The sequence below is a fragment of the Salmo trutta genome, chromosome 5 (genome assembly GCF_901001165.1).
Source record: "Salmo trutta chromosome 5, fSalTru1.1, whole genome shotgun sequence".
NCBI lineage: Eukaryota > Metazoa > Chordata > Actinopteri > Salmoniformes > Salmonidae > Salmo > Salmo trutta.
Genome location: NC_042961.1, coordinates 19946094 through 19967856, shown reverse-complemented (window position 1 = coordinate 19967856; position 21763 = coordinate 19946094). Strand labels below are relative to the sequence as shown.

General features: G+C 42.0%; 1 protein-coding gene across 1 annotated transcript; it reads right to left on the bottom strand.

Annotated features, from left to right (window-relative positions):
* Positions 1-970: 970 nt before the first annotated feature.
* On the bottom strand, positions 971-21373 carry si:dkey-191g9.7 (uncharacterized). The gene is made up of 3 exons (XM_029752851.1): positions 21023-21373; positions 9386-9964; positions 971-4356 (listed from the first exon to the last, which is right to left on the bottom strand). Exon 3 carries the CDS (start codon positions 4345-4347, stop codon positions 2881-2883), a length of 1467 nt encoding a protein of 488 aa, XP_029608711.1. The 5' UTR covers positions 4348-4356; positions 9386-9964; positions 21023-21373; the 3' UTR covers positions 971-2880.
* Between the last annotated feature and the right edge of the window lie 390 nt (positions 21374-21763).

Genomic DNA, 21763 nt, shown 5'->3' with positions numbered 1-21763 from the left:
GCTCAGGTTACTATAGCAACCTGCCGGTGGAGTACTATGGTGTTGTCGAGGCTCCAGACGATACAGAGTTTAACCTTCATCCTCACTTCAACCCCCACTGCAGATTTCATTTATACCACCATGACGCAAGACGCTGAGTGTAGTCACAAACACACACATACACCGCTCTGAAACAAAATGGTTATTAAGGTATAATACTATGAAAATAACGTATAAATGCCTCCTGAGCTTAGTTCAACTGTTGTGCGCCATCAGAACCCAAAATATAAGCTTGTTTTACTCCCTTGATTCTAAATGAACACTGTATAGCCTCAAAACATGGTTAAAACTATCCTTTTGATATCATGCATGGTCAATGGTTACATTTACCAAGTATCTCAGTTGCAGATTGAACCTTCCATAGCATAAAAATATTTCTCATTTTGTGAATTTTGCCACTCCATTGACATTGATTCTGATAACTTTACAGCAAGGTAAACGATGAGAAAAAACCTATTTTTATTTGTAGTGACTGCATTAGTGTCACCAGAGGTTAGTTTAGGCTCAGTAATACAGAGGGGGGAAACAGTTTCCTAGATGTAACCACCACAAACTTCATCTAAGATACTTTATTGCTGATATCAACAGTAGCCTAGAACACATTATCTGAGACATACTGTATATTGAACCTTCATTTGTGGTATTACTGGATTTGCCAAGTTACAAATCGACTTACATTGGACATAACCATCAGTACAGATAACCATCAATACAGGTGGTTGTGTTTTAAAGACTTGATAACAGCAGTAATATTCTACTGATAAGGACTTCTATTTAACCTGCCATCTAGTCTCGCGGCCTCCAATACAAACCCAAGAATACTGAACAACCTGTGCTGTGACCTGAAATGGCAACTTTGTGATTATTACTAAAGTAGGATAAATGAATTGTAATCAAATTATACTGTAAAAAAAACAAAAGAGCCCTTTAATGCCGATCTTGGTAATTATTTAATACACAATAATAACTTTCTTCAACATTATACAACTGATATCATGATTAAACAGTTCTTCCTGCATTGTAGCAACAGTAAAAAGCAACTTTAAATCAGGTTATAACACCTGTTGTGTTTGTTGTGATTGGTCAAAATCTCTTCGCAAATGCAATATGTTGTAAATTACATACTTGACAGGTTTATCAAACTTTCCGGCTAGTTGTAACTCATCCATTTTACAATACCAATACAGTACATTGCTATGGCACAGTAAATTGACAAGATACTGTTACAGTAGTGATAGAATTCAGACTCAGAGTAGAGGTGTGGGTCTTTTCAGTGATTGTTATTTGATAAACAACATGACTGTTTACTTGTTAATAGTTAACCTTTAACCCTCTGGTTAGATATATGACTAAAATAATTATTTGTCCACAAGTCCCACAAGACAATCATCACACAGAACATATACATGAAAGCACGTGTCAAACTCATTCCGCGGGGGGCTGAGTATCTCTCAGGTTTTTGCTCCTCTCTTGTACTTTATTGTTTAATTAAGGCCACTGATTAGAAGGAACTTTGTTGTCTAGGTGTTAATTGACAGGGAAAACCAACAACCAGCAGACACTACGCCCTCCATGGAATGAGTTTGTCTACATGGCATTAAAGGGTCAAACGCAATAACTGTTTATATAAGAGAAGTTGAAAAATGGAATGAAAAATGTATTCACAAACAGGCCATTTCACCTATTGGTATGTGCATTAATGTATTGTATGATGTGATGAGATGTTTGCGTTCTTGATAAACATTCTCCAGTCTGTTAACCCTTTCTGTATGTCACTGTATTCTCCTCTGCATCACAGTGTTGCATGAATCATCTGAGGTCAGTTTAAGTCTTGCTCTATGCTAGTCTGATGACGTACTGTCAATTCAGCATTGTGTAAACTTTTCTAGATATTCTATGTGAATACGGAGCGGTAGAGGTGATTGTGAAAAGGTATACATTTCTGTGGTCTCTACCATGTGCTAAATCATTTACAGTGTGGTATCCCAGGAGGTCTACCCCGGGGGATGGTAATAGAGGGGAGGTACGTGAGGTGACGTTGGCTCCCTCTGCTGGGAATACGGGAGCTGGGCCCCCGACACGGACAGCTAAGTGGAGGTAAATAGAGGAAAGTGCCAACCAGCCGTGATGGCACACCGCGGGAGAGAAGGGAGAGAGACGGACACCAGAGAAGAGAGAGACGGAAGACCGAGCAAACCTAAGTTATTTTTTGGGATATATTTATTTTCTGTCGTAAGTAAAGTGGTTTTTCGGACTAAAGCCTCCCTGTCTCTGTGTCAATCTCTGCACGCTCAACCCAACACCCCACGGTTTACCACAACATGTTTCAAACATTCACACAGAATTTGACTAAATAATAGAATCAGAAATGAGAGGAAGATAGACACATATTTGTAGCCGTAGTGGTTCGAAGTCTGGTGTATTGGAGCTTTCTTTTCCTACACTGTGTTTATACCTTTTAGCATGTTCGTTTACAGAAACCCCTTGTTCAGATAGAGTTATTCCCCCCAGTAAATAACTCATTCTTAAATGAGTAAGAAACCATTATATCACTTTGTATGACTGTTATGGCAGCACTCTGTTCTATCACTTGGCATCTACGGTGATGATGGTAGGTACCGTTACCAATAAAATCCATCCAAATGGAACCTTTCACTGTCTTTCCATTCACCTCTTTCAGCAATATGATGGTAGGTTCTTGTACACATGCCATGATTCTGACAGCCACACAGATTCTCTTAATCCAGAGTGGTCACACTATCTCTGGTGTATTGGAGTCACATTTGATGTGTAATAAAGCAACAGCCATCTTGACCATGAAACACGTTCAGGTTTCCCCTCTCAGTCCACGGCGGTGCTGGAGCGTGCGCAGCAGGCTGGGGTCCTGATATAGCCCAACATTCCACTCATCTTCCTCCAGCCGCCGGCACCACCGCTGCTCTTCCTGGATGTAGCTGTATCCTGGCGGGACAGCTTGGCAGTGCGGCCAGCAGTCTCCTTGATCTGCAGCTCCAGGTGCTTTTGGATGGCCAGGCCCAGCTCCTCAGGATCCACAGAAGCCCCGTACACCTCCCATGTCATCCCTTCCGCATCCCACTTCACCTCCTTCACCGGGGGCTTCTGGGACGTGTCCGTCTCATTCCCGTTCTCGTTCTTGCTCCCGTTCTCATTCCCGTTCTCCTCCACCAGGCAGACCTGGGGGAACACGTGGGCCGGACATGTCTCGTGGACCTGGCCCGTCTGCACCCCCACGTCCCTGAGCTCCCTGGGGGACATCATGGTCCCTGTGTCCCTGGTGGCTCTATTGTTGCTGCTCATACAGCTATATTCCTGAATGTCCTGCTGCAGTCCACTAGGGTGTAGAGTGTTGGCCCAGGAGCAGTTGAGGTTGCAGCATTGCAGCAGGCGCTTGGCATCCAGCCCTGTCTCGCTGACGGAGGACATGAGGCGAGGGAGGGAGAGGAGGGTAGGGGGTTGGCAGTATGCCGCAAACGTGTCCTTCAACGTCCCGTGGGGGTGGACGAAAGTGCAGTAGCAGATGGCCTCCTCACATGATTGTAGGCGTTGGGCCTCACCGCCGACCTTAGCGGCTGTGCTAGAGGGGCTAGGGGCACGAACCCTGACACACCCGGCCTGAGGCTGCTGTGTGGGTCTGCCTCCCCCGCCGTTTCCCCGTCTGCAGGCAGTGGGGTTTGTTGTGGTTGTATTGCAGTGCTGGAGCTGCACGGGCTGCTTGCAGGCTACGGTGGAGAAAGCCTTCCGAGAGGCATCCTGGGAAAGGTAGTCTCTCCCTGGGCACGAAGGGCAGTTGGTTTCACTGTGAGGTGGGGGGGCAGGGACCTCCCTGAGCATGTGGAGGGTATCTGAGTAACTCCTCTGGACAGGCAGCCTGGACAGATCCAGTCCTCCCAGGTCTCTCTGTGATGATGATAAGGGGTGTGGCGCCTGGCTCTCTCCGAAGGCTGATAAGGCTTGGTGACCATGATTGGTGACGCCCTCCTTGTGGTGATGGGCTGTGTGAGGGCGGACAGCATTCCTGGGGTCCACTCGGTCAGATGTGTGCGGTTGGATGTTGTGCTGGACGGCCTGAGAAGGCCCCTGTCTGCCTGTTTCTCTGTCTCTTTGGGAGCATGGAGCCGTATGCTCACTGGAGCCCTTCCTGAGTTCCTCCTGCCTCAGAGGACCTGTCAGCCCATCTGTGGAGCTCTTAGAGAGAGGTAGGAGGGGGTTGGTGCAGAGGGCAGAATCAGGGGAAACACTGCCCCCTGGTGGGTATAGTGCTGACACGGGATGCCCACTCTCTGCCATGGGATAGCCCTGGAACACAATGGAAACAGACAGGGACATAAGCTCTTATTTATGTCAATGGGAGCTTACTGTACATAGTCTATGCATAAGGACTCCCTGATGAAACCAGTGATCTGGTACTATGCTAATTGATTCATTATGAGACGACTCATCATCCTGCTTGGAGCTAGTGTACTGTAACAACAGACTTGACAGCTAGAATTTCAATGTTTTTAAAATAATTGAAGTCAAGTCTAGCCCAAGTGTTTGGACACGTTATAGGAAAACTCCACACCAAAACTATCTTTAGGTATTTGTTTCATTAGTTCATGTTGACATAGTCCCAAAATGTTTAGCATGTCAGCAGTCAAGTTTCTAAGATATATAGTCTTCAAAATACAGAAATACAGCCTGTATAATGCGTTTTGTAAATTCGTACACATTGTAAATATAAAAATGGAATGCATTATTTCAGAACAGGACCTACTGCTTGCATATACTGATGTTTGCGATGATGCAAAATAGGATGCTAAATGCATCTTACTGGCTGTATTTCTGTATTTTGAAAGTTATTTATCTTGAAAACTTGTTTGCTGACATGCAAAACATTTTGGGACTGTATCAACAGTGGACTAATGAAACAAATACCAATTATAGTTTTTTTTTGCTCATCTCTGCATACCCATTGCAAGACCCACTAGTTGATGCTTATTTATAAAACACTCTTAGGCCTCACTCCCCCCTAGCTGAGATACCTACTGCAGCCCTCATCCTCCACATACAACACCCGTTCTGCCAGTCACATTCTGTTAAAGGTCCCCAAAGCGCACACATCCCTGGGGTCGCTCCTCTTTTCAGTTCGCTGCAGCTAGTGACTGGAACGAGCTGCAACTAACCCTCAAACTGGACCATTTTATCACCATCTCTTCATTCAAAAACTCTCTTACTGACACTTGTGGCTGCTTCGCATGGTGTATTGTTGTCTCTACCTTCTTGCCCTTTGTGCTGTTGCCTGTGGCCAGTAATGTTTGCACCATGTTTTGTGCTGCTACCATGTTGTGCTGCTGCCATGTTGTGTTGCTACCATGTTGTTGTCATGTTGTGTTGCTACCATGCTGTTTTCATGTGTTGCTGCCATGCTATGTTGTCTTAGGTCTCTCTTTATGTAGTGTTGTGGTGTCTCTCTTCTCGTGATGTGTGTTTTGTCCTATATTGTTATTATTTAAATGTTCTTTAATCCCAGGCCCCTGTCCCTGCAGGATACCTTTTGCCTTCTGGTAGGCCGTCATTGTAAATATGAATTTATTCTTAACTGACTTGCCTAGTTAAATAAAGGTTAAACAAAAATAAAGAAATAAAGAGTTACGAAGTACAATCACATCTGTTACACCCTGAGCAGACTGGTCAGGTATCCCTCACTCACAGTGGCAGAGATTAGCCCGTCAGATTAGGTCTGGATCAGCCCCTCAACGTTCCATAAGATTACAGGAGAAACACAGGATTGTCTGTGTCTTCTTTGAGAGCATTAAGTGACGTCTCCAATGAAGCCTCTCTAAAGCTTTGGTAGTGGATGTGTGAACTTGTGATGATACGATGTCGGCTACAACGCTAAACCTCGGTCACATAACCTTTCAGTCAAATACCCTTATACTGTATACACGAAACCGGTTTCACTTGACCAACAACAAGCTTCCCAACACAGGGACGACGATTAAAACGATGTTTTGCTCAATCTATTAACATGTATTTATTTTTGTATGTATTTTTTTACTTGTATTCATTCAGGGGAGCCCAATTGAGACCAGGGTCTCATTCTCAATGGTGCCCTAAGAACAAACAATTCACAAATCAACATGCTAATTCAATAAAACAGCAAAAAAATCCACTACAAGATATAGCAGTTACAGATACACTACATTTCACAAAGAAATGATTTCAACCAAAACACTCAAACCTCAGTGAATTCATTCCTCATCAGTGTTCTAAACTGCCCAATTGGCACCAGGGATTCAAGATGTAATGAGGATTGTAAATGATTCCAAACATGGGGGGGTGTTAGAACAAGGGACCTCAAGTTAACCAACCCTGTGAACGGGTTTGGTGCCTCACACTTTAACAGAGAAGTGAGTTGGAAACTTGTGCAGCATAGCTTTGTAAACAAAAAGGAAGAAATTAAGTGATCTACAGGAATTTAGAGGGGTCCAGCTGACCTTCTGATAAATGATGCAGTGATGAGTATTTAACCTGTTACCTGTGATAAAGCGAAGCGCACTATGGTACAGCATCCAGGGGTTTTAGAGTAGTGGTTGCTGCATTCTGATAAATGCTGTCACCGTAATCAAGAGCTGGCAGGAAGGTTGCCTGTACAACCTGCTTCCTGCTGTTCAGGGAGAGATAGAATTTATTTATATAAAAGAAGCCTACTTTATTAAACTTGCTGATATGAAGACAATTATATCAATCTTGCAACATAGACAACATAGGTATGACCAGATGTCTGGTCAGAGTTCCTGACATATTGTACTGGTCTTAATCTGTCATTTCTGTCACGCCTGCTCCCGCTCTCCCTCTCTGGCGCTCGAGGGCGCCAGGCTGCCCTTCATTATGCACAACTGTCACAATCATTATGCGCAGCAGCGCTCATTGGACTCATTTGGACTACTTCCCTTTGTTGATTGCCCCGTCTATAACTGTCTGCTTCCCTGTTTGTTCCCTGTGTCTGCATTAATGTCGTTATGTGTTTTTGTCCTGACGCTGTCCTGTCCTATGTCCGTCACCGTTAATTGTTCACTCCCTATACCTGCTTCTCGTCTCTACCAGCGTCGACCCTTTCAATTTCTGTTTTTTTTTGTTTGTTTCTGTTTTTCTGTGGCTTTATCCAAATTGTATTCTTATTTAGACTCTTGAAATATTTGTTCTATACAGCCAAAATGTACCCTTAACATGTAAATGTAATTACGCTCCTGTGTAAGACAGCAAAGATACGTTGTGTATGTACGGTACATGTTCTTTATATGCTCTTCAATAAACGAAGCCTACTTTAAATCTCAGCTTCTTAATGAGCTCATCCATTTTTTAAAACCTCACACTGTCAATCCAAAAGCCTAGATATTTATAGGCGGGAATCTGCTCGCTGAGAGAACCATCTGAAATATTTCGGCGAGAATTAGAAAACAACATACATTTAGTTTTTCCCGCGTTAATGTACACATTTTATATCAGCAAGGGCTTTCTGCAAGGCAACAAAATCCGATTGAAGCTCCAACATAGCCTGGTCAGCAGCTATGCTTGTCTTAAATGATTTTGAATTGCATAGATCATAGGAATCCCTGTGCTGCCTTATTTACAGACCTATCCAAGGCCTTTGATACTGTCGACCATCCCCTACTCATTCAAAGGTTGTCTGAAATGGGACTCGGCCAGATGTCTCGCGAGTGGTTTGGGAGCAGTCAGAAAAGGGCATTGTGTGCTTTCTGATGGTGTCAAGTCAATATCACTAAAGGTGTCCTGGAGGGGATGACTGTGACCGGCCCTCTTTACTATTTATATCAATAATATTGATCTGCCAAAACCTGTAACATTGATCTGTATGCAGATGACACCGTTATGTATGCTGTTGCTCCTACTGCTGAAAAGGTGCTATGTTCTGGTCTAAAACCAGACTGGTACACATTAAGAATAGAATTTGAATGTGACCTTTCTATATACCCTTCTATGGGCTTTTAAAAATTGTGCATTTCATTCACATTTAGTATCTTGTGATTCTACTTCACATAAAAGGCCTCTAGGGTCAGTTTAGCTTTAAAAGCATCACCAATGAGCCTGCTCTACCCTGGGAGCCTAACGCCCCATGGTAGCTCTCCATCCCACCCCAGTCCCATGGTACACCTCCTCATTAGTAACGTGTAGGAGCTCTGTGGGCTTTACAGACTGAATAAGTAACCAGTTGCAACAACATGAACAGTCTTTTTGGGATAACATGCATGACATGCATGATGGTCTCTGTGCGTTGTTCAATGTATTTCTTGAATTCATCTGTGTTGACAGCTCAAGGCTGAATGTTTTCACAGTCAATTACAACATTATGTGTTTGTCTAAGTCATTTAACATTGTGCAATGGAATCACTGTAGGGCCTGGTGTCAGTGGGCGAGCTGATCTGAAGTACAGAGCACAGGGTAACACTTTTTGGATAGTCCATCTGTAGATGCTCTACAGACCATCTACAGACGATCAGTAACATTTCAACTATCTACTAAACCCTAGGCCTTACCCTAACCTTAACCCTTACCCTAACCTTAACCTTAACCTTAGCAAGCAGTTGCTTATGAACAGATAGTCACACTTTATTTGGATAGGGGTAGTCAACTAAGCACAGAGGCACAACAAGTCATCTGTCTCCTATAAATTGGTTACATCTAAGCTGGTTAAAAGCAGAGGTTAGGTCACTTCTGAAAATAGACATAGACAGGCAGATGATATGGCCTAAAGGTTTAGGAACATGCGGCCAGTCAGTAATAAAGAAAGGAAGGCCAACACTTTTCCCACTGACACCAGAACAAAACACCTGATGAGTGGTAGTCTGAAAATAGAGGTGTGAGAAGTCAGGTAAATGCATTAGTTGCCTTTTTTCTTTTTACATAAATGCTTCAAATATTTCAGAATGTACCTCACGCAATGCAACAACTGGATATTCCTACTACTATGCTATAGACACACCTAAACAATAATAATGCCCCAAATATCTGAAGTGTGTATGAGACCAGGGCCAGATGGTGACTGACTCACTCAAGGCCTGCATTCATTTTTTCTCCAAAATAACCTGCAAGTAAAATCCCCCCCACCCACCCACTTCCAACCATGTACACACACACACACACACACACACACACACACACACACACACACACACACACACACACACACACACACACACACACACACACACACACACACACACACACACACACACACACACACACACACACACAAACACAACAACAACATTTCTACACCTTCTACACCTCATCCTGAAAGGTCTCTGTTGTAACCCCTGCTTACCTTTTAGAAAAAATATAAGATCCGTGCCTTATGTTCCTCTTCTTTATTTACTCTCTCTCTCTCTCTCTCTCTCTCTCTCTTTGTGTCAGAGTCCAGTTATCCCCCAGGATCCCAGGATAAACCCCTGTTTGTCCAGGTTGTTTGAAAGGAAAGGAAAGTGGTTCTCAACAGGTGACCTCCTCTCGCCACGCACCATCCCAGAGCCCTCCCTCCCTCCTCTCCAGTCTCTTCCTCCTCTTCCTCCTCCGTCCCTCTATCCTGGCCGGGAACAAGATGGGGCAAACCTTGAGATAATCCTCTCTTTCATCTGATTACAAATGAGAGGCTGCACTTGCGAATCTTCAAATCGTATCCCAGGAGAGAGGGGTAGTGTGTGTGTGTTTGTGTGTGTGTGTGTGTGTGTCTCTCTATATGTGTGTGCGACGGTGTTAGAGATCGGTGGTGGTAGTTGTTTGGCTCTGTGTGTGGTGGAGAGGGGGATGGCAGATAGGACTAGGGAATTGGATGAAGAGAGGGGAGGGGGAATGATAATGAGGAGATGCTCAGTCAGGCAGACAGCTTCATTGCCACTCCATCCACCTGGAAGAGAAAGAGAGAGAGGAAATTGCATGAATGAATGCTCTGGCAAAAATAGGTTTGATGGCGAAAAAAACGCCCCCTCACACAGACATTCTGTCTCTCTTGCATCCTCCCCTCTCTCTCTCATCCCCCCCCTCTCTCTCTTCCTCCTCTCTCGCTCCCTCTCTCATCCTCCTCTTTCTCTCTCTCTCTTTCTCTCTCTCTCTCTCTCTCTCTCTCTCTTATCCTCCTCTTTCTCTCTCATCCTCCTCTCTCTCTTGCTCCCCCCCCACACACACACACACAAATGATTTCAACTCCTACCTCACCTACTCCCTGACACACTCCCCATCACTCTCGACCGCTCTCCATCACGCTGTCCCTGTTGCTATGGAAACTGCAATACTCAATGGGACCCGGATTAATGTTCATTTTCTAAGTTGCTGGGTGGCGACAGACAGTGAAAACATGTCCACCTGGAATTGACAGTGCTCATAGTTGTCAAGTTACAAGAGAACAATGTGATTTTAAGTCTACTTCTTCTGCATGGATGTCACATGCCATGGTACTGTACGTCCGTCTTTGCATGACAACGAATGAAAAGCATGAATGTAATTTGCTTGAGATGTCATATTAAGATGAAAGTAATGGGAGTATGGGAGTATTGTAGTACTATGTGGTAGAATGGATTAGATAGCTATGACATTATAAAACAGTATTTATTGTAATTCAGAAGGTTTCCCTTCAGCACAGATCTAGGATCAGCTTACCTTTCCCAAATCATAACCTTAACAATTGGGAACGCAAAACTGACTGTAGATTAGTATCCAGGGGCAACCAACATACTATATCCTGCTTTGATAACATGAGAGTCAGACACTCCTGGACAACATTCAAATGCAACAGTGTGAGTCCATTGGCTGTGCGAGAGGAGGGTAAAGATCAGGGGATGGGGACCTTCAGTAAAGGACCTATCCTCACCACAGTAACTGGTGAAAAATACAGGCAGAGAGGGTGTTTGATTGGAAGACAGAAAATGTGTGATCAAACAAAAGGCAGTGTCATGACGTTGGCCTGTGGGTAAGGTTTATGACCCCATAAATACCTTTCTCCCTTCCCCTCTCTGACCCTACTGAAGGACTGCTGTCCTGAAGGACTGCTGTCCTGTTAAGTATAGAGAGTCTGGGAACATCAAACAAATGGGGAAAGGAACCATATTTTGGTAATAAAACCAGTTGGAAATATGCTTTGGAACGTAATGAGTATGTAGGTCAGTTCAGTTGTCATCTGAGACATTATGACTGATGACAGGATGACATAAACTGTACCTGGGAAAGTATACACCCTCTAGTTATCAGAGTCACATGGAATTGTTATGCAATTGAAATGTTTGATATTGAAATTGTTTGTTAGGAGATTAAATGTAATTTTAGCTTCCAAATGAGAGAATTGGGTTTTCATAAGGAAAGTGCCCTGCTTGATCAGTGGCCCAACCCTGTGAAGAGAAAGGGGTTATAAACGATGAAACACCTCCTTCCCCCTCTCCACTATATAAGCCTTTGATGAAAAGATAACCAGGTAGTTCCAGTACGGGAGGTCTGCAGCCTCTACGTTAGAAGGACACACATGTCAACTAAGCCAACCTCGGCGTGAGCTATGGTATGAACTGGTATGAACTTTGAGCTTATTCACTACAGAAGTGATACTTCCTAGCCGTTGAGTTAGCAGCGGCCGCTGTAGACGTGGGCTAGGAAAGGACGGACGACGGATCCAGTCTAACAAACAGACGAAGATACCACCACGTATCCAATTTACCACCAGAGACATTGTTCCAAGTACAGGAAGATCTGTTGGCCAACCCGGCCAGCATCTACGACCAATCTACCGAAGCGCAGCTCAGAGTAAATATTTATTGCATTTTCCTTTTCCAAATGGGCGGTAATTTAGAATGCATAAGATAATGTATTTACGATAGCCTAGCTGCTGTTTCTCTGTTCCTAAATCTTCCCGCTCTTTCATTCAAGCCCAACCCCCTTTCCTTTGTGTAACCAGCCATGATACAGGTTCCGTCCACCAGGACGTTTTCTGTATGACATCATTTGTATTCTGTGTATATGTAATTCTGTGTGATTAGTTTAGGTATTTAGTAAATAAATAATTAAACCCAATTTTGTATTGCTGATTCAACTTGTTAGCCAGGGCTCGTGAAGATAGCCAATAATTTACAACTTTCATTATGAGACTGAAAATAAGATAAGGGTTAATATTGACTGCTATCGATGTAAAATATTACTAAGTATTTTAAGAGTTTATTCGGAAGATAACGGCTCTATAAACGTTCTTCCGTGGTGCCCCGACTTTCTAGTTAATTACATTTACATAATTAGATTAATCAGGTAATATCAATTACAGAGAAATCATTTTATAAGTTAGCATGTCATATCACTTAATCTGGCATAGCCAAAGACACGACAGCAGTCATGACAAAGCCTGTCAGACATATCAAATGTCCTTGTTTGGGATATTGTAATTGTACATGGAGGGTCAAATTAAATAATTATATTTATCTAGCAGAGGGAACAAAAGTAACCTTTGATCTTCCTAATTAGCTAGTGCATGCTGCTGAGATAGATAAAAATATTGTTTTTTATAGTCCAGGTGATATGTGCCAAATTTTTTTCATAAAAGCATGAACATTTTCAGAAAGGGAGCCATTGCAAAAATGCCTCCTGGTGGTCGTTGCGGACTATTTTCTATTCTGCCATAACCGGACAATGTATTTTACTTTGTATTTGCTTAACCAAACACGATAACACAGAAAAGGTGATGTGTACACCTATGTTTTGATGGTCACGGATTACAATGTTGCCATGTACAACATCATAAATTGTTCAGATGATTATATACTAGTGGACCACCATGGTAAGCCATGGAAGAAAATCCAATAAAACGGCAGTTTCTGACAACGTTACACAATAGAATATCATGTATGTGGCATAGAAAGCCATACAGCTGCTGTCTTCTTGCCCTTGGTTATGAAAGTGGATACTGTGTGACGCTGCTTACATTTACAGAACACAGGAAGGGCATTTGATTGGTCTGCACCCAGGGAGCTCATGGGGTCATTTCATGGGCAGGTATGTACCTCAAGTGATTGCTGGTCCCAAATGCCACTCACCACTCCTCAACTTATATTTCAGAACATTTTCATTTTTGAACGCTTAACAATTCTCCTTTATGATGGCACTAGCAGTCAATATAACATCAATCAAGCTCATTTCGGGTCACATCAAAATCAATGAATACAAATGTTATTTACATAGCGTTTTTCACAACAATGATTTTCACAGAGTTCTTTACAACAACCCGGCCTAGACCCCAAAGAGCAAGCAGCAGCTATGTGGCAAATAAAGAAAAGATGGAAGAAACCTTCTTTAGCTGTACACAGTAAAAGGTTGGAGTGCGAGCTGTGAGAAGCTGTCAATTTAGGCAAGAAAGTACAGCAGAGTACATCTGACCACCAGACAGTTGTTCATTTAGGCAAGACGAATTATAATAAGTTCATGGATGACCAACAGGGTCATAGTAGATCAGAGTGTACAATACCCTAGCCTGAGAGTTGTCTACATACGTGGACAAAGCATAAAATAGAACTGATTTGACATTGCTGTTATATAGGGGGTATATTGTTTTGAGGCTGCATTTATCAGATCTCCAGATTGGATGAGTTGGGCATATGCACAATGTGAGGTTTTTGGCTAAGTTTAGAGATCTTCCAGCTGGGAGAACAGGGTCCACTGAATATCTCTGGGTTTGTATGATGTGGTTTTGGTCATGATCCAGTCAATAGTAATAAGGAAGAGGATCTGAGAGATGATTGAACCCTGTCTCACTCCAGACTGCACAGTGAACCGCGCAGACTTGCCCATAATGACACTGCATGCAAAGTGGTCAAAAAGTGTCCCTATGATTATAACAAGCTTGAATAGTATACCTTGATTAGTATTGAATCGATTAGTATATTAGTATATTAGTATATTGAATGGGATCTCAAGATCTCCTAGAGAGTTTCACCATGTATACTAGCAAAAGCCTTGAAGTCTATGAAGTGAGAATGGGGAAGTGGGGGGGACCATACATCCTTGTCCCGTTCAGAATCCTGCTTGCTCCTGTCTTAGCTTGGTGTCAATGGCTGACTCCATACATTTTTGGTGATACAGAATCAAAAATGGTTGACAAAAAAATGGTTGATGGCATTACCCCCAAACGGAGCTTCAGTTTCCAGCATTATGTATAAAAAAATCAAAAATCTAGTTTGTACGTTTTCAGAAACAGCGATTTAATTTGATATCTTTGCCATGGCTCTACCACGTTGACCATTATATAATAATCAAAACTGTTTATGATGTTGTACTGGCAGTCATCCATATTCCTTTTACCAATGTAATCATATGAAGGAAAATGGATTGACCAGCTATGGCAGAAAATAAAATTGGTTGCCAAGAGGCGTTTTTGTGATGGCTCCCTTTCTGAAAATATCCAGGACCCAAAACTATACAAGTGTACTAAGTTTCATGCTTTTATGAAAAAGCTAACATCATTTTCACACATTGCCTGGAATAGCATTGTTAACAAGTCTTATCGAGGTGTGGAAAAGGGTTGCGTTTGATCGGATGGGCTTTGCTTTTGTGTCTGTATCTCAGTGGTTGTGATTGTTGTAGTGGGCCTTGGGGGGAGGGGAGGGAGGAAGAGTTATTATTAGGAGCACCAGTCTCATTAAGACAGACTGAACATCTGGAGGGGGGCTGTACCAGGGACATATAGGTGGGGATTAACGGTTCTGTTCAAAGAGTGACACTAAGCGAGGGATGGAGGATTGAGGCAGACCCATAGTGTGTTACCCTGCTGACCGACAACCTACACTGCTAAGAATGATGTCAGAACTCTTGTTCCAATTATAGTAACAGTTTCAGGACCTGAATAGAATCAGACAGAAGGGGTAATGAGACAGATTGACAAATTGTCTGTTGAATTTCAGACTGAAATGAAATTAGATACACTATCATACAACCCAGCTAGAACAAGGTATCTCAGCAACAGCAATGCCCTAACATGGTTGTGTTATCTTCCCGGCATTGTTAGAGACAAGAAAGCCTGAGCTGCATGCATTCAGATATAATTACCGGCAGAGAAGAGCACTAAGAAAAAAACTGTCTGTAAAGAATATGAATGGCTGACACGGTCGGTTCACTGAATAGATCCCCTCTTAATCCCTGCACACACAAACAACTCTCCAATTCTTTATGCAAACTATCCGTGAAAATAAAAAAAATTACAAAAACACCTTTTATCAACAATGTCTGTGTATAAACAAACATTGGCGCAGGCACTGATATCCAAATAATGCTTTGTTTGAGTATGCCTCGTTCCCAACAACGACCGTCAGAGTAGTGGTTAGAGCGTTGTGCCAGTAACCGAAAGGTTGCAAGATTGAATCCCTGAGCTGCAAAGGTAAAAAGCTGTCGTTCTGCCCCTGAACAAGGCAGTTAACCCACTGTTCCTAGGCCGTCATTGGAAATAAGAAGTTGTTCTTAACTGACTTGCCTAGTTAAATAAAGGTAAAAAAATTAAAGAAAATAACAAAAAAAGATATACACCATCTCCTTGGAGTTCCATTGGCCTGAAGCAAACACATAAGACGTGCATCAGCAGTAAAACATCTGTGGTGTGAGAAACTCTACCAGGTAGTACTGTCCTGTTGCACCCTCTACAACCACTGTGATTATTATTGTCTGACCCTGCTGGTCATCTATGAACATTTGAACATCTTGGCCATGTTCTGTTATAATCTCCACCCGGCACAGCCAGAAGAGGACTGGCCACCCCTCATAGCCTGGTTCCTCTCTAGGTTTCTTCCTAGGTTTTGGCCTTTCTAGGGAGTTTTTCCTAGCCACCGTGCTTCTACATCTGCATTGCTTGCTGTTTGGGGTTTTAGGCTGGGTTTCTGTACAGCACTTTGTGACATTGGCTGATGTAAAAAGGGCTTTATAAAGAAATTTGATTGATTGATTGAGTAAGACTAGAAACTTTATAGCACTATTCAGGCATCAACTGTAGGCTAAAATTTTTCTCTTGGAAAGAGAAAACTACACATATATGTGCCTTGAACATTATCCGTCACAGTAAGTCATTCTCCTCGGTCAAGTTTCCCTTTACAACATTTTGCATATTCAGTAAAGCTGTTCTCCCCTTGGGGACAGTTTAATCTGCGGACCTGCACTTTAATATCCATGTTTGTGTTCACGACAGCGAACAAAATGAAAGTGCCACATATGCTGCATTTGAGCTCTTGTGCTGTGTACATATTGTATATACTGTATGACAGGGAGTGGAGAGGGAGTGGACTCGCAGAGTGGAGTAATAGTATATGGAATCAGTGATCATTTTATTACATTTTGCACAAGGAGGATTTTTAAAGATATATTTAAGTGTCACAAAACCGTTAGAATCAGAGGACTCAAAAAATACTGTGTTGAAAAGTTTAGGGAGGAAGTGGGTAAAATTGACTGGTCACCTGTGCTAGATAGTGTAGGGGTAGACAGTGCCTGGGAAGTCTTTAAATGTAGATTCCTTGATGTGATGAATGTGATGGCTCCCATTAGACGGGTCAGGGTAAAGAAGAGATCTAGCCCTTGGTTTAATCATGAGATTCTAGAATCTATCCAAACAAGGAATAAGGCCTTTAAAAAATGTAAGAACTCTCAAGAGCAGCATGATTTTGTCCTATATTAACGTCACAGAAATGAAGTACAGAGCAGGATGGATGAAGCTAAGAGGGGTTACTTTGCTGAGAAAATAACTGAGAACAAAAATGACCCTAAAAAAGCTTTGGAAATCATTTAAGGACAAGGCTGTAGTAGTACTACCAAAAACAAACTAAACAGTATTGGACTGAACATAAAAGGGGAGATGATATATGAAAAAGCAGAGGTTGCCAATGAATTCAACTCTTTTTTTACTTCTGTTGCCAACAAGCTGGTTAGCAAGCTGCCCACCAGTTCTGGTTTGTATGGAAGCAACCAAGTCAAGCAGTATTATGTAGAGTTTTCTTTTGCAAAGATAGCAACAGCCAAAATAGTCAGTATGCTGGCAGAGCTTAAATGCTCCAAAGCCACAGGCCTGGATAATGTTCCTGCAAGGTTTCTTACAGATTCTGCTGAGCAAATTGGCCCTTGTATTACGCATATCGTTAATCTCTCTCTTGAACAGGCACCTTTCCCAGGGACATGAAACAAGCTAAAGTTATACCTCTGTATAAGAAGGGGATGAAGTCTGACCCTGGGAATTATAGGCCTGTATCTATCCTCTGTGTAACATCAAAGATCCTGGAGAGAATTGTACATGAGCAAATGTATAAATATGTTAACAAACAGGGTCTAATGTATAATTTTCAGTCGGGTTTTAGAAAAACATACTCCATGATTCATGTCTACTTTACTTGACTAACTTCATCAGGAAAGGGATTGATGAGGGAAATCTGTGTGGAATGGTACTGCTTGACCTACAGAAGGCGCCTTTGATACAGTTAACCACTGTCTCCTAATCTCCAAACTGGAGGCACTGGGGTTAAGCAGTATCACTCTAGGCTGGGTAAAGTCCTATTTATCAGGAAGGGAGCAAGTAGTAGAGGTTAACTATTCACTGTCTCAGGCAAAACCAATGAGTTGTGGCGTTCCGCAGGGGAGCGTGCTTGGGCCTCTGCTGTTTTTATTGTATATTAACGATATGAAAGATGCTTGTGCTTGCGGTCTTTTTCTTTATGAAGATGACTCTACACTTCTGGTGTCTCACAAAAGTAAAACTATGTTGGAGAGCATACTTAGCACAGAGCTTACTAATATTAGCAAATGGCTTGGAGATAATACGCTATCTCTGCACTTAGGGAAAACTGAAGCAATTATTTTTGGATCCAGACCTAAATTGTGTAGGTTGTCTGAAATCAGAGTGGAGTTAGGGGTGAGCTGCTGACTACTAAAACCTCTGTTAGCTACTTGGGATGTATCCTTGATGGAAGCTTGGGAGGTGTGAGCATGGCCAATAAAGTGCTAGGGAAGGTTAATGCCAGGACTACGTTTTTGGCTAGAAAGTCCAAGCTGCTTGATAAGTACTCCATGAAGTGCTAGCTACTGCCCTCATTCAATGTCATTTTGACTATGCTAGTACTTCTTGGTTTGGGGGCTTATCTAAACTTATGAAGGGGAAGCTTCAGATAGCCCAGAATATGCTGACCAGGGTAGTATTGAAGGTGAGTCCACTTACTCACATAGGCAGGAGCTGCTTTCAGGAATGAAACTGGCTGCCTGTTGAGGCTAGGGTGTCCCAGATTAGACTAGGTTTGGTTAACAGGAATATTTATGGTCCTGCGCCAAGATATCTAAGTGATTACTTTCCTCGTGTTAGGGATGCACACAATCACATCACCAGAGCAGGTGTTGCTGATGTGTGCTTATACAGGTTCAGGAGTAATGCTTGGAAAGGTAATTTCTTGTATACTGGAGCCTCAGAATGGAATGAGTTGCCTCTGCCCATAAAAACAACGTTCTCTCTGGGCAGCTTTAAAACTAGACATATAAAAATATGTTTGATGTCTTCTGTGCCCATATGAATAACCCCTATGATGTAACTGGAATGATGAGATAGATGTTCTTCTTCTCTGTTTTTGTTTTATTATTTCACTGCCATACTGTGTTCGATCTTGTCTAGCCATCTTGTCTCAAGAGGACCACAACGGAAATAAGTCCCAGACTTTATTGTGTGTAATTCTCTATGATTTTATTCATGTGCATGTATGGCTTTTTCAAGTTTTATGTGTACTTGTTTTTTAAAATGGTTGAATTAATAAACTAAAACTAAACTAAAGGGGTTCCTGAACTTTTTTGGCCTGCGAACCAATTTTGATATTACACAAAAAAAATGTATACACCATGTCAAAAATGCGGCCAATGTTTACTTTTTTTAATCTATAAGTCTATTACAAATCAGTCTGACTTTTTACAGTGTTTCAATCTGAAAGAAGTATGATTTGAAGTGACTGAAATGCATCAGAAAGGTATTGGGAAGTTCAGAAGATCATCAGGCAATAATTCTGTAAGATCTTCTATGTAGAAAAGACCATCCTCGTTGATGATGTTATTTTCCCCACAGTCTGCTTTAGTGCCTGGTCTTGTCCACTCTGTTTTAATGAGTCCTGCGCAGCTTGTGGGAATTGTAGAGGGAAACATGCGTGTTCCTAAAACACCATTTTAAAGTTAAACTTCTCATTAATCCAACCACAGTGTCCGATTTCAGAAAGGCTTTACGGCAAAAGCATACCATTAGATTATGTTAGGACAGCACCTAGACAAGAAAAACCACACAGCCATTTTCCAAGCAAGGAGAGGCGTCACAGAAACCAGAAATAAAGCTAAAATGAATCACTAATCTTTGACGATCTTCTTCAGATGACACTCCCAGGACTCAATGTTACACAATACATGTATGTTTTGCTCGACAAAGTTCATATTTATATCCAAAAACCCCTTTTTACATTGGCGTGTAATGTTCAGAAATGTTTTGCCTCCAAAACCTTCGGTGAATGAGCACACCAATTTACAGAAATACTCATCATAAACGTTGATAAAATATACAAGTGTTATGCATAGAATTAAAGATTAACTTCTCGTTAATGCAACCGCTGTGTCAGATTTCAAAAAAGCTTTACGGCGAAAGCACACCTTGCAATAATCTGAGTACAATGCTCAGTCACAAAAACAAGCCATACAGATACCCGCCATGTTGTGGAGTCAACAAAAGTCAGAAATAGCATTATAAATATTCACTTACCTTTGATGATCTTCATCGGAATGCAGTCCCAGGAATCCCAGTTCCACAATAAATTTCGTTTTGTTTCGATAAAGTCCATATTTATGTCCAAATACCTCTTTTTTGTTTGCGTGTTCAGTTCATTATTCCAAATGCAAAATGCGCGAGCACTAAGTTCAGATGAAAAGTAAAAAAAGTTCTATTACAGTTCGTAGAAACATGTCAAACGATGTATAGAATCAATCTTTAGGATGTTTTTATCATAAATCTTCAATAATATTCCCACCGGACAATTCCTTTGTCTTTAGAAATGAAAAGGAACTCAGCTCGCTCTCACGGCTGCGTACGTGACTGAGCTCATGACATTTTTCCAGACACCTGGTTCAAATAGCTCTTATTCTCTCCCCATTCACAGTAGAAGCCTGAAACAATGTTCTAAAGACTGTTGACATCTAGTGGAAGCCTTAGGAAGTGCAATATGACCCCACAGACACTGATAGGCAATCACTTGAAAAACTACAAACCTCAGATTTCCCACTTCCTGGTTGGATTTTTCTCAGGTTTTCGCCTGCCATATGAGTTCTGTTATACTCACAGACATCACATCATTCAAACAGTTTTAGAAACTTCAGAGTGTTTTGCATATCCTAGCTTCTGGGCCTGAGTAGCAGGCAGTTTACTCTGGGCACGCTTTTCATCCAGACGTGAAAATACTGCCCCCTGAAAGTCTTATCTTTCAGTGATGGGGTCATAATATTTTGTAGCTTACACCATTCAAAAGATAGAGTCACATTTGTAGGAAGAAAACAGAAACCACTCTGTTTATTACAACCACATCTAGCGGCTACCAGAGGTTACTGAGGTAACCCCGGTTCTGTGAACCAAGCACATTTTTAAAAGGGTTTATTTCAGAGTTTCTATCACAACCCCATGTTTGGGAAACGCTGAAATAGGACATAATTACGTGAACATAAAGGAACAGGACCATATGGTAATGGGATATACAACACACATACAACACACATACAACACACATACAACACAGCAAAACATTTGACCTGTTGGACACTTTTTGAAATTCTTATCTGGATTCAAACCGATAACTATCTTATACAGTATAACCACCTTTCACCAACTGAAGAACATACAAAGCCATGCAGGTATGTGGTAATTGGACAAATTGTAACTTGTCCTGTCCCATTTCATGTATAGTATTACCTTCATATTACAGTGTCAGATCTGTGGTGTTCCAGTGCTCCTCTCTGGTTTCTTCGTTCTCTTGTTGTTTTAGCGACCTCTGCATTAGCCACAACACCCCACTCTGACTGTGGGGCTCACACCTGATCCTGCGAAAACTGTGCATTCAGTGTAGAGCGTATCAGCAGTTCCAAAGTGCACTGTTGTTCATTCACAGGTGCTTTTTAGAGCTCAGTTCCTTGTTTTCTGGCCCTGCAAACACGCCTACGCACACAACCCTGAGACACGTCTACTCTACAGTATATCTGCATATTCAGTTTCACACACAGACTCACCTTGACCTAGAATGCATTCCTAAGCCCATTTGTTTTTCCTATTCTGGCTTCAAAGTTCACACTGCCTGATAGAAGGAATCTGCATAGCATGCATGATTCTCGTCTGATGGCACTGTTTCATTTTGAAACCTAGGATGACATTATGAGCTGAAATAAAGGAATTCAGATCAAAAACTGGCAAATTATATTACATTGCAAGTCGCAGTATGCAGATTGTACAGTGTGACTCCTCATAAACCATAGATATTGAATGTGTTTTTATTGCGGGTTGCTTTGACACACTTTATCTACACCCTTCAGATTGACAGTAGAAGTTGTCAAAGTTTAAAGATCATCACCTATAAGATGCCATGGCCTGTAATCAACTGAGGTCAAAGGGCGAGGATCAACAGCACCAATCAAAATTGAGATTAAAGCCATGGAGCTA

Coding starts and splice junctions, on each gene's coding strand:
- si:dkey-191g9.7 (XM_029752851.1), bottom strand. CDS start 4,347: ATGGCAGAGAGTGGGCATCCCGTGTCAGCACTATACCCACCAGGGGGC.